The sequence below is a fragment of the Antedon mediterranea genome, chromosome 4 (genome assembly GCF_964355755.1).
Source record: "Antedon mediterranea chromosome 4, ecAntMedi1.1, whole genome shotgun sequence".
Lineage (NCBI taxonomy): Eukaryota > Metazoa > Echinodermata > Crinoidea > Comatulida > Antedonidae > Antedon > Antedon mediterranea.
In genome coordinates this window covers 17,280,788-17,297,745 of record NC_092673.1, presented here as the reverse complement: position 1 = coordinate 17,297,745, position 16,958 = coordinate 17,280,788, and the positions used below count along the sequence as shown (strand labels likewise).

Here is a 16,958-nt window from a genome sequence, read left to right as displayed (position 1 = left end):
TCGATCTCACGCCAGAATGTTATTCGCCAACTTCTCTTCTGCCTTCAATACCATGCACCCTTATATTTTAGCAAACAAATTAATTTCGAATTTTGGTTTTCAACGTGATTTTGTATTATGGATTATAAGTTTTCTTACGAACAGATGTCAGAGGGTCTTAGTTAACCAAAGACAATCGAATGTACGTATGACAAGTATTGGATCCCCCCAGGGTTGCGTCCTCTCTCCTCTCCTGTATATTATATACACGGATGACTGTCGCAGCAAACAGGACAATAGTCATCTTGTTAAATTTGCTGACGACACTGTCTTGCTGTCTCTCCTTCAAAATTCACAGGACGGCCATGGTTCCGCTTTAGATGATTTTATCCAATTTTGTGGAAACTCCTACTTGGAACTCAATGTGACCAAAACCAAGGAGATGATTGTAGATTTTAGGAAGGAGAAAGGACGCAACCCCCGGGTATCCATTATAAATGACGAACCAGTCGATATTGTCCATTCCTTTAAATACCTAGGTACTATATTTGAGGACAATCTCGGCTGGGAATTAAACACAGAGGCAATAGTAAAGAAAGGACACCAGAGACTTTATCTGTTAAGGAAGCTGAACCATTTTAATGTCGATAAAGTAATTCTTAGGGTTTTTTATAATTCCTTTATTGAGAACGTTTTAACTTTTTCCTTTATATGCTGGTTTTTTAGTCTTAGGGTCAAAGAGAAAAACTCACTACAAAGAATTGTTAACTTAAGTTCTAAATTAATAGGTTGTCAACTTCGTAGCTTATCTTCTTTCTGTGACATGCAAACTCTAGAAAAAAGTAGAGCTATTCTAAAAAATATTAACCATGCCTTGTTCAGTGATTTCGAGCTCATGAATCATGGGCGTCGCTTTCGATGCCCGGCATGTAGAACAAACCGGAAAAGGAATTCTTTTTTGCCAGTGGCTATTCGACTCTTAAATTCTTGAACCTTGACTTGACTTTTTTTTTTTTTTTTTGTTCTGTGTATTGTGATATTTTGTATATTTTGTAAGATCATTTTAATCCAGACCTTTTTATTTGAATTGCCCCGTGTGGGATGATTAAAGAATTTTGAATTGAATTGAATTGAATTGAATTGAATTAGTCTTATGTGGTATCCCATGTTAGATCTGGTTGATGTGCTCTCTTTTTTGGGTTTCATGGGTCACTATCAGGGTCGTACGCAGGGGGGGGGGGGGGATGACATCCCCCCCCCCAATTGCAAAAGGTCCACATTTTATAGGGTCTTATCGTCTTCAATCAATATTATGAAAATGGTCCAAAATATATTAATCAGCATCCACCCAAATAAAATCCTGTGTACGGCCCTGACTATATTTGTCAAAATTGGTTTTATTTGAAATTTCATTTTTGGTTAATCTTCTGTTGGGCTACAGGGACCTCTGATAGGTAATTTGTTTATCTCACATTTGATCTGGTCTGGTTCAGGGGACTATACATAGTCATATTAAAGACTGTAGGTAATTTGTTATCTCACATTTGATCTGGTCTGGTTCAGTCATAAGACTTTAGCAAACATTTATTATCTTTATAATCTAAATATATTTTTTTACATATTGCTCTGGTCAGACAGTTTATATGATAACAAGTTCATTATAACACTTATACAGAAAACCAGGGTAGAAATTGTTATTAATGATTAGTTTGTTTTGTTTTATTGAGTTCCTGTTATACAATTTGTTATCAGATAATCTTTACCATAGATTTAATATTAACATTGTATTCTAATGTTAAACAAAGATAATAAATAGAACACAGCAGTTTATAACTCTCTGTAATATTACCATTTAGGTTATATTTACACAGAGTGATAATAAAATGAAATATGTCAATACTCTGTCAATCATTGTACACTACTATTACCAAAGTGATAATGAGGATGAACTATAGTGAGTGGGTTAACAATGGCACTACCTAGCCCTGGCATAGCAGATAGATTGTTGTTGACTTGTTTTCACGAAGGATAGTTTAATAATATATCTATTTAACTTGTTTCTAGTAGAAAAAATAAATATTAATTAAATGTAACATATATATATCATAAATAAATTACTTAATTTACCAGGCATAGATTATTACGCAGCAAAGAATAGACCATGCTGAGTAACGCTTGGTAGATGTTTGTTGTTGTGGTTCGGTCTTTCTTTGTGAACTAATTTAAAGTTGTATTGTCCCTTTGTCAAATTCCAAAAAAAAAAAAAAAGATTTCGAAAAAAGTGGGTCATTTTGAAGTATCATAATAGTTATTAACTTTCACCAAAAATTAGTAGAAAAAAAAATCATTTAACTGAAATACAGATGTTTTTTGGTTCAAAAAATAACTTTGACTGGAAGTCAAAGTTTTCGATCAAAACATATCTCATGCAACGCGCTTATTTGGCTCCTCTGTATGCATAATCATAAAACTTCATCGCGATCTGTGTGAAAACACCATCTTCTCAACCGTGAAAAGTTGTAAACAATCCTAATTAGCATCATGCAAATGTATACTCAAGGTTTGAAATCTTTGTTTACTTTCGCTCGCGACGATTTTCCAGACGAAATGTAATCAAATTAATTTAGCTGTTAATTACGTAAAATTTTTGTTTCTGGCTCAAATTTTCAACTTAAAGTGAATAACTTTAATATTACTTTGGTATGGCCAATTTAAATTTAGAATATTTTGACCTTCATTTTTTTGTGTTCAAGCGACAATACATCTTTAATAATTTTTTGTAGAAGTGAATGTACCCATAGTTTGCTATTAAATATGTTTTATAAAATGCATTATTTATTTATTTTTATTTCAACAATATTTTATGAGGGTGGTCCATCCAGCCGAAGCTGACCATTAGGGACCCTCACAAAAATATGACGAGACATAAACATGTAACAATATAAATTAAATTAAAAGAAATCAAATTTAAATATACAGTAGAACCTCTGTTTTATGTTCCCTGGATTTTATGTACGCTTAAAATGACTGATGACATCATCATTTTCTTACATTGAGGGCGCAATTTAACAACAAGCACAAAGCCATGGATGTGTGAGGAACTCAGCTACACATGTGCATTCCACCTACAGCACTGACTGTTTTTATTATGGAAAATACAAGAACATTGATATTTTATTTTTAAAACTTTTATTTAAACATCGCACAGCCTGTATATACTGCACTTTTCTAGTTAGGCCTCACATCTTGCTAGGCCTGCTAGCCTGGCCTAGATTAGTCTAGGCAAGGCCTAGCTAGTGACCACATGCATGCTGTGCAAGTACTGTAGGCAAACATGGCAGCCTTTTTAGCTATAATCTACGTATTTGGGGTCAATTTAAGGTCAACCTGGATTTTACGAATCCCATGTTTTACGTATGTCTTTTGGTCTCACGCGTACCGTACGTAAAATGAAGGTTCTACTACTGTATTATCATAATTCTATTAATAATATGACATAATATACTGTCAAATGAAGTCTTCTTTAGTCTGTATACATCCGCTCTCATGAGGGCGGGCATCCACGCTCTGTTACAAATTTCTAATGCAAAAGTCGCAGATTACTCATTCTTGTTATATATTCTCCGTTTTTACTCTCAGCTGGTCATCTCTGCAAGATGGCTTCGGGAGCACAAACATTTGTTTGACTTGAGTTGTCATTTAGTTGTGAGACCCTACATTTTTATTTTGTGCCCGATCGTCTCTTGTCCCAATCGTCTTACAACATTATTGGGCTCCCCGATCGCCTGGGCCATGCCTGGCCCTAGCTGTTTTATTTCGACTCCAAACTTATTTTGAATACCACACCTTAGTATTGGAGCCTCATAAGTACTTGTATGAAGAAGAATCACATAAAAAGTAACAAGTAAATCCTTTAAATTGATGATTTTACAGACGTGTTTCTTGCACACCGTTCGCAAATTTCGCATACACGAAGTTCATTTTTTTCGTCTCTATGGAGCGCCAAAAGAGCAACTATAATAGAGGGTTAAAAATTCAGTGGAATGCGTCTACTTTTAATGCATCTATTTACGAAATACACGTTTTAATTCACAATTTTTTGTCAATTGTTACATGTTACTGGCGATAATGTGCTGTTTTCAAAGAACATTATTAAACGACTCTAAATCAGCATCTAATTGGTCTATGTCCAGGACTACAACGGATATTATTTAGATCATTGAGGTATATAACCTACAGTACATCTTATGATGATGAATTTGTCGATTTGTCGAAAACCATGTACAGTATCAACAGTTTAGTTGTATTAACATTGATAAAATATATTTAAATTGAACGTAATTTTCACCAATAGATGCATTAAATATGCGCATTCCACTGCCTTTTTAGCCCTCTATTATAGTTGCTCTTTTGGCGCTCCATAGAAATGTCAATATTGAACATGGAGTGTGCGAAATTCACAAACCACATGCAAGAAACATGTCTGTATATTTCATCGATTTAAAGGATATATTTGTTACTTTTTCTGTGATTCTCCATTGTAAAAGTACTTATGGATGAGGTCTAGGCCTAATTCTAAAGTGTGGTATTCAGGATAAAGTTCTTTAACACATTTGGAGTCGAAATAAAAGACAGGTGCGAAACGGAACTAGCGCCCCTAGGCCTAGTAGTGTAGTACGTAGATGGTTCGGCCTAGAGCTAGTAGTAGTAGTAGAGGCCTAGCTAGGCCCTACTATTCTAGGGCCTAGCCTAGACCTGACCTGGCCTAGTTTGTTAGCTAGCTAGGTAGGGCCTATAGCCTAGCCCTAGGATACGAATATAAGATCCAAAAAAAGACCTGCTATTAAAACAACACATTATAAAGAATTCCGTATATGATATGGTATGATAATAATGAAACAAAACTTACTTCTTGTTTCGGACATTCTTTCTGTATAAAATGCGTGTGATGTTTATAAAACTTTATTTTTTATAGAGGGCGCAATCACAATTTGTCTACATATTTTTATCGCTGCAATATTATCGAAGAACTTTATTACTCGACCTCCAGCGGGTTGTTGAAATGGATATTATTATTCCTATAATATACAATACATTTTTAACAATAGCTAGAACGTATAATTTTATATCCTCGATGTTAAAATCTCCCCCTTCAAAAAACACTATCCTTACAAATAAACAAATAAGTTTTTCATTCATAATTTAGTATTTATTAAAAAATATGAATAACATTAAAACATAGCAGCATACTGAATTGAGTTTAATTCAAATTGAATTAAAAGTGAAAAAACATCAAAATATATTCATTCAACAAATAGACATTATAAAATTCATTCATAACAAATATAATAATTTAGTACTGTACAAAAAAATTGAACACTACTGTATAAACAATTAATCAAACATTAATTTAGATTTAAGCATTGTTTGTTTAATAATCGGATCAAATATGGAACTGGGCTAGAGAAGTGGCGTTTAGTAACACAGTGAGATTTAACAGTTGTGTCTATGTCTAGTGTGGTAAGGGGAAGGATTAGAGGGTGCAAGGATTTAATTCTGTTCAGAGCCATATATATATAGTTACGACTTTATATATATGGCTCTGATTCTGTTCTTCCGTTTACCTGGTCTCATTTGCATATATTTTTGGTTTTGTAATTCTGCATATAAAACTATATAATTAACTGGATATTCTCTGAAGTTAAAAAAAAAATTGAATTAATATCTAATCTCAGTTCATTTACTGTACTGTACTATAATGTTGTCGTTTCATTTGACAAGCAAGGTTGAATTCCTTCAGGGGAAAATATTTTTTTTATAAAAAGGGGAATCAAGAGTGGATTATTTTTATTTTTTTTAAATTATTTTTCAAAACAGAAGGAACATTTTAAACAAAATTGGATCTCTTAATTGGATAGAATGTAATAAATGAAGTAGAGAAACTTAGTCTTGTTTGATAAATTTCTTTCATGGGAAAATAATATTCATAGTTTATTTCAAAATGTAAGAAAATAGGCATATTATTTAAGTTGAGATATTTTGTTCCTCAAGACATTCTAATTATAATCTAAAATTAATTTATTAATATATTATTCGTTTATGGCATGAGGGCTGGGGTAGCACATATTCTTCTTACTTAAATCAATTCTTATTCAAAAAATGTATGTTTGTCATTTGATTTTTGCCTGTAATCTCAACATAGAGACTCTAATATAAATGCACAACAAAATATAAAAACAGTTAAAATGGTCTTATCTCTAAATATAGCAATATGTAATGTCTGCAACAGGAACAGTAGCAATGTTTTATACCCACATGCTTGTAGACCTACTGTTATTTTTTGTAAATGTTCCAGTATTTGTTTTGTCGTCTTTTCTTTGTTACCAACATTCATGTACTGTTTAGTACACTGAAATCCTATTCAGGGGACACACCCCTATTCAGGGAACACACCCCTCCTCTTTACTACTGTAGTAAACCCCTTCTTTAGGACACCCCTATTCAGGGGACACATCCCTATTCAAGAGACACACCCCTCCTCTTTACTACTGGAGTAAACCCCTTCTTTAGGACACCCCTATTCAGGGGACACATCCAGATTCAGGGGACACACCCCTCCTCTTTACTACTGGAGTAAATCACTTTTTTTAAGACACCCTTATTCAGGGGACACACCCCTCCTCTTTACTACTGGAGCAAACCCCTTCTTTAGGACAACCCTATTCAGGGGACACATCCCTCCTCTTTACTACTGGAGTAAATCCCTTCTTTAGGACACCCCTATTCAGGGGATACTTTCTCATAAAACAAGGGGAAATTTAGTATGACACGCTAACATTACATCGCAACCAAATCGCTACTCAATTCACAGATAAAAGAGTTAACAGGTAGATTGTACTGGTACCAGTTTTCAACACTTTAACACTTTGTCTAATTCTTGTATGAATAGAACGTCCATGTTTATTGCATCATTGGGCTAAGTCTGTGACTTAAGTCTTCAACATCCTCTGAGAGATCTATACGAATGAAAAACAGTATCAATCAATTTAGTATAACAGTTATCATGATTATTGTGGAAATTGTAATTGTTTTTTTAAGATTATGAATAATGAATATAAATTCATAAAACACCACAATATTTTCCAATGTAATAAATTCAGTAGATAGCATCATAAATATTGTTGAAATCATAATCATTATTTGAATAAGTTTGCAGTATAATTCCTGGAACGCCACAAAATCATTTCCAATTTCTTGTAATAAATTCAGTAGATAGCATTCTTATCATAATTACTGTTTTAAGATTTATGAATAAAAATTCATGAAAAACCACAAAATCATTTTCAAATTTCAAGTAATAAATTCAGCATTGTTATAAGTATTGTTTAATAATCATCATTATTTGAATATGATTATAATATAATAATATTTTCTATATCTATTATCAGCTTTTAGAAACAACAACAACAAAAACCTACTCACTCTAATTATTTTATTCCTATAATAATAAGGTACGTTATTATATTCTTTGTTTTATAAATCCTAAATTTTTGAGTAATATCCTCAATATCACCAACTTCTATGTCATTATCATCCTGATCATATTATCATATATCTTAAAAAGACGCCCATCCAGGAGTCCTAAAAAAGCCTATGGGCTTCTTTTCCATGTTTTACAGTATGCTAGAAATCTCATTTACATACAGTACACTCACTGTAGAATATCAATTCAATTCACATACAGTAATGTATAAAACTTTCAAGTTACAACTTTTGAAATATTCTATTAATACCCGAGTGCAAGAACTCTATAGTATTATTTTTTATAAAGCACATTGGATTTATTAATTTTTTTTCGACAGCTCAATAATCATAATAATTATTTGAATACAAAATCAACACCAGCTACCAGCAAATGGTTAACAGCTAATGTATTAACAAAAATTGCCTTTCAGCTTATGTAGTTATTATCGCCAGCTAATGTAATCAACATAAATGTCCACTTAATCTAAACCGCCGTTCCGCAACCTACAGTATGGGTCAAGACCCAATGTTTCAGTCGCGAAAACAAATTGATGGATCGTGAATGTTTCAGATACTGAAACTTTTTAGCAAGTATAAACTGATCTAGATGTGAAATGTTCTCAGTTTTGTAGAATCTACAAAGGCTAATTATATTTTACATATCTACAGTTTTTCCCTATGTTGAGGCGAGTAGCGTACACACAATTGGGAATCGACAACGGGCCAATGGACGCTTTTGACGCATAGTTTGTTGCTAATATACAAGTGGGGAATCCCCATTAGGATGTGGATTTAATAATCTACCAACTGGTTCTATGACACTATGTTCTGTAGTTTGCAATGAGTGTGTAACTTGACTGAAGTGCATCCTTTGATGTACCGGCGGTGGGAACATTTACAATTAACATTCAATAGAAACAGGTCCCTCTCAAATTACACTCATAGCGATGTTGTTCCTAGCCAGGGGAGGGGGACTTTTTATGGTTCGGGATGTTAGCATTGAACACAAATGTCTTTACCGGCGGAAAAAGTAGGATACGATCCTTTTTCCAATTGCGAGCAACTATTATTATAGTGGACTAGAGGTGCCATTTATATGGATTTTTACGTGCAAGAGTACCATTTGCGGCCATCTATACAGTAGGTGTCACTTAACATGGGGGGGGGGGGGGGTCTGTGGCTCAAATACGCAATGTTGGGTCGCGAGAATTACCAAAATAGGATCATGGGGTCGGAGTCAAAAAAGGTTGCGTTCATATATCTGTCGACGAGTAACAGTCGACTACGACCCATGTGGACGCACGTGGATTTAGTTCACGTTCACTCAAATCTAAAAGTCCCTAATATACCTTATGTTGGTTTTGTAGTTGGATTCTGGACATTCTTCTTCGTCATAGTGCATTGATGATTATACACAGAAACAGGTTGGTCAGGGTAAGCAATTGATCCCAAAATAAATTATTGAGAGGTCATCATTAGCCTTTTGACCCCTATAATAACTCATAAAAATGAAATCTATGCTCTGAAACAGGTAGCTCCTAATCGATCACAAAACATTTCCAGTTGTAAACAATCACCTTGCTTGCTAATTATGCACCATATTATCCATCAATATTACTTTGACTCTAAAAACCGTTTTTGTACCCCTACCCCGTGAATTGTATTTTTAATGACTGTATCATTTGTGATTATAGTCAATGCTAATGAAAGAAGAAAACTATCAAACCTGTAAATGTGCATAATTCATTCACATCTACATAAGGCATGGTTCAGAAATTATAATTAAATTACATACATCCTCACAATGATTCTCTATAAGTTTAAAGAGTTTTTCAATAGCACAATGCATGGATACCTTACACATGCACAACCTTTACAGAGCTCATCATATGATCAGTATGAGAACATTTTCAAAATCAGTTTATCAAAGCATTGGAAAAAGAAATTGAACATCTGTCCTTTGCAATGAAAATTGGTTTACCCCAAAATCTTGATAATTAAAACTTCACTTACTTTCAAAAAAATTTAAAATTTCATTTTTTTCTGGGTCCTGTATCTGCTTGTTATTTTTCAAAACAGAGATGGGTGTATTTCCTTCCTATAAAAATGAGTATCAGAATATTTTTTAATTGATACAGTATCATATCATGGCTCAAACATTTACTGTCTAGTGATTGGTTGATAGAGCATCATTGGCTGCGTTGGACAAAATATTAAATTTAGACGAGAATAGTATTTACTATTTCTATTAAAAGTAAAAATCACTGTAAATACACGTTATTATGGTTACCATTATAAATAAATACCGAAAAAAATAATAGTCAATATAATTAAATTCATTCTTATTATTATCATTACTGTAAATAATCACTATATATATTTTATAATTAATTTTTTTTTTGTAAAAATCACTGTAAATACACTTTATTATGTTTACCATTATAATACCAAAAAAATGGGGTGTCTAGAAAACTCCATTTTGGAACTAGAAAAGTCAGATATCCGAGTTTTCTAGATCTAGAAAACTCAGGTATATTCGAGATCTGAGTTTTCTAGACACCTAAACAAATGTACGATTGATTGAATAAAGTTCACATATGTAAATCTAAATAATATAATAATAATTGCCATTATTGATAAACAACGAAACAAAAAAAATGTTTCCGCAGCTGATTGTCCTGACAATTCTTTTTACATTACCTTATTTTGCAATGTTACTGGTGCACCATGCTGTTTCAGATAAGCCACCATTTCTAAGGTAGGGTGATATCTATCACCCAGATATACATGTAATGGAGTGTTTCCATCCTGGAAAGGAATTATAATCATAAAGTTTATAAATAATGACAACAGACATTATGTGAATTGTTTGCAATAGCAGTAAACATTTTGAAAGTTGATATTGTGGACTATATCAAATGTTCTCCACAAAATATCCAGTTTATTTGAGCAATGGCCTGCCACAGGAGTTGCCATTTTTGATTGTGTAATTCAACTGAGGCTTAAAAGGGCCCACTACAAATATGGTGTATGGGCACCTCAATAATTTATTTAATTTTGTACAATGAATCATAGAGATAATGATATGTGTCAGAGAATTAAATATACAAATTGTACACCCTATGAGCAAAGGGGGTATAAAAGGTATCAAAATTGCCACACATTTTAGAGAACTTTTGATGAGATGTGAACCATAAAATTAACATTGTATAACATTAACAAATTATAGAATAACATCAGAAACAATAGAATTTCTTGTGGCCTATGATAAAATGAGTGGGGGGGGGGGGGGGAGAGAATGTTTACCGTAGAAGATATAGATTGTTAGCCTATTACACTGACAATTTCCTATAAATTACCTTATTTTGCAATGTTGTTGATGCATCCTGATTTAGGAGACATGTCACCATTTCTAAGGTAGGGTCATAATTACCACTCAGATATACATGTAATGGAGTGTTTCCATCCTGTAAAAGAATCATAGTCATGACTTTTAAAATATTGATAACAGACATCTGTAATATGTAAAATGTGTTTTGATAATCAAATACTTAAGAAAATAAGCAATTTCAAATTGTGCAAGTCATTCAAATTGCACATAACATAACCACTCAGTGATTGATGCATTGACTTTCCCTCCTGTGTACCATAAAGTCTATTATTTTATGTTTTAGGTAACACATTATCAATTTGCAAAACTTCTAAAATTATATTCTTATGATGTGTGTGGTCAGTAGATATAATTATTAATAAATGATATTTCGCGTCTCATCGTACTTATTCTCAGTAGCAGGCTCAAATCTCATACACTGCCAAATATTATAGTTTCTGTTTCCCTAATCATACTTTCTGTAATATCGCTAATTTTACTATGCTCAAGAAAAACCTGCATTTTAACATTCTTACGACGTCATCAAGATGTCATAACAACAGTCCTAAACAGCATTTCTGTAACCCATCTCAACTCTGTTACTTCCAAAAAATAAAACTAGCTTTACTACCCAGGTCGCTATATTTTGGTTTTTGTACATAAGTTGGGTACCCCTCATGAAATGTCTAATTCAGTAATCATATGTAATATGCATAGGTCTGACCCGGGTTTCTGATTTCCTGGGTCGTGGTCATGTTTTTGTGAACTCCTAGAGGGTAAGCGAACGAAATTGTTTCTCTTTAAATACAACAATTATTGGATAAGTAATTTAGTAAATAATATTGTCATTTTTTAAACAATAGACTGGTTTACCACAACAGATCTAAATCTCTGTACATTACCTTATTTTGCATGGTTGCTGATGTACATTGCTGTACAAGACAAGTCACTATTCCTAAGGTATGATTAAATCCATCACTCAGATATACATGTAATGGAGTGTCCCCATCCTGTAAAGAAATCATAATTATAAAGTTTATAAATACTGAAAACAGACAAAAAATCAAAAAATTTTAAAATACCTTATTTTGCAATGTGGTTGATGTACTGTGCTGTACAAGACAAGTCACTATTTCTAAGGTATGATTAAATTCACCACTCAGATATACATGTAATGGAGTATTCCCATCCTGTAAAGAAATCATTATTAATATATGAGGTTTATAAATACTATAATAATAGCTATAATGTGAAATTTGTTTTCTGTCAATGGAAATTATTGCAACCATTACAGCTAAATAATGTAAAAAATAATCTTGTCATTATTCAAAGAAAATAAATTGCCTTATTTTGTAATGTTGCTGATGCAACAAGGGATGTCACTATTTCTAAAGTAGGTTGTATTTGTCTATCATCACTCAGATATACATGCAGTGGAGTGTTTCCATCCTGTAAAGGAATCATAATCATGAAGTTTATAAATAATACTGACAACAGATGATGTTTATTCTGTCAATATAGTAACGATTACTGCTAAATACAGTAATTTAGTAAACAATTCTAATTCTAATCGTCATTATTGAAATAAAAAATAGAATGGTAGAAAATGGTAGAAAATGATAGAAAATCTCTGTAAATTACCTTATTTTGCAATGTTGCTGATGCACCATGATTTAAGAGACAATTTATGATTGCTAAAGTAGGGTTAATTAGATCATCACTCAAATATACATACAGTGGAGTGTTTCCATCCTGTAAAGGAATCATAATCATAAAAACAGAAATTGTGTGAAATTGGATTTCTGTCAATACAACAATTACTAAATAACGTACTGTACTGTAGTAAATGATCTTAATTTTGTCATCTTTATTGATAAATTATCAGTTATTATCACTGAGGTCATTTTAAGTAAAGTTTAGAAACATGAAAACATGAAAAATGAAGATTAATTAGATCAGACTTGAATAGGTTATTTTGTACTTTTAATCAAGTTAATCACTTCCGTAGAAAAAAAAAATTATTAAATAAAATGACAAAATAAATGGTTAAATTCAACCAAAAATCCATTGGCTGGCTGCCAATTTGACTATTTTTTGCTTTAATTACAGTTATTTCAGGTAAATATATTTTTTTAAATCTAATTTTTGGTCAAAGTGGATAACTATTTTAATGTGACATTAAAATGACATATTCAACAAAAAAGTTTTAATAATAATTTTTTTCAGGGGGACAATACATCTTTAACACTTTCACCGCTGAAGACGGAAATCTCCGTCTTTCAATGCCCAGCGCCAGACCGCCAAAGACGGAAATTTCCGTCTTTGGCTTTTTATTGCACAATTTGTTAGATCAGGTATATATGGACCGCATATAGAAATTTCAACATCCAAATCGATCTGGACCGCAAATATGTTGATACTTTATTAACCCCTAGTGCCATTGACCCCAGCTGGCCTCCTATCCGTAAACAACATAATGTGCTCAAGGCGGAGAAGCAATTGCAGAAATATTTGCCGACTCTGACTCTGAAAATGAGTATTTATTATCCCCAGATGGTGATGGTATATTTGTACCTAAATGTTGTTTATAAAATGTAATAAATAATTGGAGATAATTTAGCTAGCCTGGCCTAGGCTAGTTTGTAGAATAGGTTGAGAATCGTGACACTGACAGACGGTGCAGCCAGGCTAAAATCCTCATTATCTCTGCTTTGTTCTCCGATTGAGCCTAAAGTGCTAAAAGTGAGCCAAGTTTTTTGTACAATTATGTGGTATTGCAGTTTTATTTCAATAAAGTGTTTGGTACCATTGGAAAGTTTATTTCTATCTCATTATTTGAGTGTATATTGCATGTTATTCTGATTACAAACACCTTTGCTATGAGCTTTGAAAAACAGGTAAATTTATCTAAAATGGCTGGCGGTGAGGGGTACTTCCTGTATTGAATGCCTGGCGGTGAAAGTGTTAAATACAAATTTTTTAATATAGAAAAGGAAAGAGGGAAAATGAAAAAGCAAAAGTAGTAATAGCAAAAATGTGAATTTCATAAAATTGTATTTAAAAGAATGTTCAAATCACTTTGACCAAAATTGGATCATAAAAAAAATTAAAACTGTAATTTAAGCAACAAATCGTCAAATTGTCCATCAGACAATGGTTTTTAGTAAAAGAGAAATAATTTTTTTTTCTACGGAAGTGAATAACTTATTAAAACTGCCAAGGCCTATTCAAAGTCTGATTATATTTAGTTATACCTCATCGATAGTTTTCACAAGATCTGGTTGCGTCCTACAAAGTCGTTCAACTGTTTCCAAATCATTCCTGACCAAAGCTTGTTCTAAATTGTTCCTGTCAAAATGAAAATTATAAACTTCAATATTATCCTAAAAGGTTTGGAATTACCTATTTCTATATTGAAATAATATAGAAATTGCCCTGTACTGTAAGAAAACCTAACTTACACTTTCAAAAAGTCAACTTAAGATCTCTTGTGATCTAGAAAGTGAGATGACCAAATGAATGCCAGATAATGTCACTGTTCATGACAGGCCTGATTGCATGTTTAAATTTGAATTTTTTTCATACTTAAAGATGTATTGTCCCCCTGAAAAAATAATTATAAACATTTTTTTGTTGAATATGCCATTTTATTGTCACATAATAGTTATCCACAATTGAATAGAAAAAAACATTATTTACCTGAAAAAACTGTAATTTAAACCAAAAAGCAGTCAAATTGGCTGCCAGCCAGCCAATAGGTTTTTGGTTGAATTTAAACATTTATTTTGTGAGTGAAAACATTTTTTTGTTTGTTTTTCTTTTCTATGGAAGAGATTTACTTTATTAAAACTACAAAATAACCTATTTAAAGTCTGATTTAATTAATCTTCATTTTGTCATGTTTTTGGAGGACAATACATCTCTATGGTCTTTTTATATATATTTTTTTTTTGACACTTTGTTAAAAGCACCATAAAAATTAAATTTTAAAAAGTAAAATAAATATCAACAAATAATTGAAAGTTAGTTTATTTGTATTTTAAATAAATTTGAAAACCATACCTCTCCATTTTAAAAATACACCGTCTTCATTTACCAATCAAGTCAATTATGCCTCTCTTAAAATAAAAATAGTAAACATTAAATCTCTCCTGTTAAAATATCTAACTGAAATAATTTTTTTAGGGCATTTAGATTTAAACAGTATATTTTAACTAACTGCGTAGGCCTGTTAAAAAGTGTTTATACAGTAGATCATGACATACACAAACACATTATCACTCAACAGCTTTTGTTTACTTGTTGAGGATTAATACATTATATCAACATACATCTAGTAGGAGCAATATCCAAGCTAACTTTGAAGAGGCATATTTGAGTATTGAGTCTAATACGCATTTCACAAAGCAGCCCAAATAATGTATAGTTGTAACAAGAATTAACATCACTAATCTACAAGCCGATTCTCGGTACTGTATCTGTATCGATTTCCGAAGAATCAGGAATATTTTGTAATACAACATCACATGTGTTTCACATGTATCTAGAGTAACCTAACCCTTAACGTCCTTACACGATACAGGCACCACATGTGATGCTGTATTACCAAATATTCCTATGATACTTCAGAAATAGATAGTATGTGCAGATACAGCACTGGGAATCAGGTAGATCTACTGAAATTTTAAAAAAATATATACCTCACACAAATGAATTTATAAAAAGTTGTTGGTAACCAAAAAATTACAATTGTCAGCTATGGATTTCAAGATTCTTCCATCCACTGGTCTAGTAGCAGTCTGATATTGCAGTACTACATCAAAACACCAAACCAAACATTTATAGCCTTATTCCTGTTGTAAAACAAGCAGGTGATATTTACTTATCTTCTGTTTAAATACAAAATTATATTATATCGCTGTATCTGTCAGTTTACTTCAACAAACCCTCATTATTCAAATTTATCAGATAGTTTTCTGCATAAATGCACTTATATTGAACTTGTTATCATTATAAATGGTCACATTAGTGTCACAGTATCAACATTAACTAATAAAACAATTATTTTTATATCAGGAAATTAATAAAATACACAAACCAACAGTGGTGTTGGTAGTCTATGAGTGCCGCTTACCTGGATAAACCAACATAAGCCTCTCTCTCCGACAAGAGGTAAACATTACGAAAAGAAGAACATTATTAACATTAATTTTTCCCCACCCCCGTCGGATAATGGATCAGTCCGCCACCAGTACGCCCTCAAGTGAGACACACCCACTTATCATCGTCATCATTTCTCAAGACCACCTGCCTGAGGGGACGGTAGGGAGGGCGTTTATCCAGGTAAGCGGCACTCATAGACTACCAACACCACTGTTGGTTTGTGTAGTCTATATCGTGCCTAGCTTACCTGGATAAACCAACATAAGCCAGTGTAGCACCGGACTAGAGTCTAGTCGGAGGCGGGAGGCAAGGTAAACATTGTCATACATACCTAGTGTCTGGGCTTCAAGATTGAAGCCGCCACCGTAGACTGGTTTGCGGAGGTATCCGACAGGTAGTGGGATGTGAAGGTGGACTGTGATCGCCACCATGCCGCTTGCAGGATGTCTGGAAGGGGCACCCCAGCAAACAGCGCCCATGAAGCGGCTATGCCACGCACTTGGTGCATATGTGCCGGAGGAGGCGTATTTGTGGAGTCGTAACCAGCCCGGATGGCTGCCACGACCCAGTTTGCCAGCGTCGACCGAGCAGCCGGTCGGAAGGGTGCAACTGTCGATATGAACAGATGTGACGCTGAGACCCGAATGGACTCTGTGCGTTTGATGTAAAACTTTAGTGCCCGCACCGGGCACCAAAGTCTGTCTTCCTCAACCCCTGAATATGCAGCAATGGTGGGAATAAACACAGTCGGCGGCGAGAAGTTCAATGTCTGAGATTTTGCAAGGAAATCTTTCCTAAAAACCAACCGCGCGCCACCCCGTTCAAACCTGATGTGCCCTGGCTCCAGAGAAAGAGCATGCAGTTCACCTCTGCGCTTGCACGAGGCTAGTGCAATCAAAAAGGCAGTTTTGAGAGTCAGGTT

At 33.3% G+C, this 16,958-nt stretch overlaps 1 protein-coding gene and 1 long non-coding RNA gene across 3 annotated transcripts in view; both read right to left on the bottom strand.

The window, feature by feature from the left end:
* LOC140046073 (uncharacterized) overlaps positions 1-16,958 on the bottom strand; it is an 80,569-nt gene that overhangs the window by 15,133 nt on the left and 48,478 nt on the right. The gene's annotated exons all lie outside the window — the stretch shown is intronic.
* LOC140046790 (uncharacterized) overlaps positions 5,219-16,958 on the bottom strand; it is a 33,013-nt gene continuing 21,273 nt past the window's right edge. The window contains exons 2-11 of one of the 2 annotated variants that reach the window (XM_072091521.1): positions 15,574-15,726; positions 14,936-14,991; positions 14,128-14,221; positions 12,515-12,625; positions 12,218-12,322; positions 11,776-12,063; positions 10,863-10,970; positions 10,204-10,311; positions 9,517-9,601; positions 5,219-6,995 (exon numbers count right to left, since the gene is read on the bottom strand). In XM_072091521.1, the coding sequence (XP_071947622.1) occupies positions 6,940-6,995; positions 9,517-9,601; positions 10,204-10,311; positions 10,863-10,970; positions 11,776-11,898 (480 nt within the window). In that variant the 5' untranslated portion in view covers positions 11,899-12,063; positions 12,218-12,322; positions 12,515-12,625; ... (1 more) ...; positions 14,936-14,991; positions 15,574-15,726 and the 3' untranslated portion in view covers positions 5,219-6,939. The remainder of the gene's footprint in view (positions 6,996-9,516; positions 9,602-10,203; positions 10,312-10,862; positions 10,971-11,775; positions 12,064-12,217; positions 12,323-12,514; positions 12,626-14,127; positions 14,222-14,935; positions 14,992-15,573; positions 15,727-16,958) is intronic. The other variant, XM_072091522.1, reaches the window with a different exon arrangement.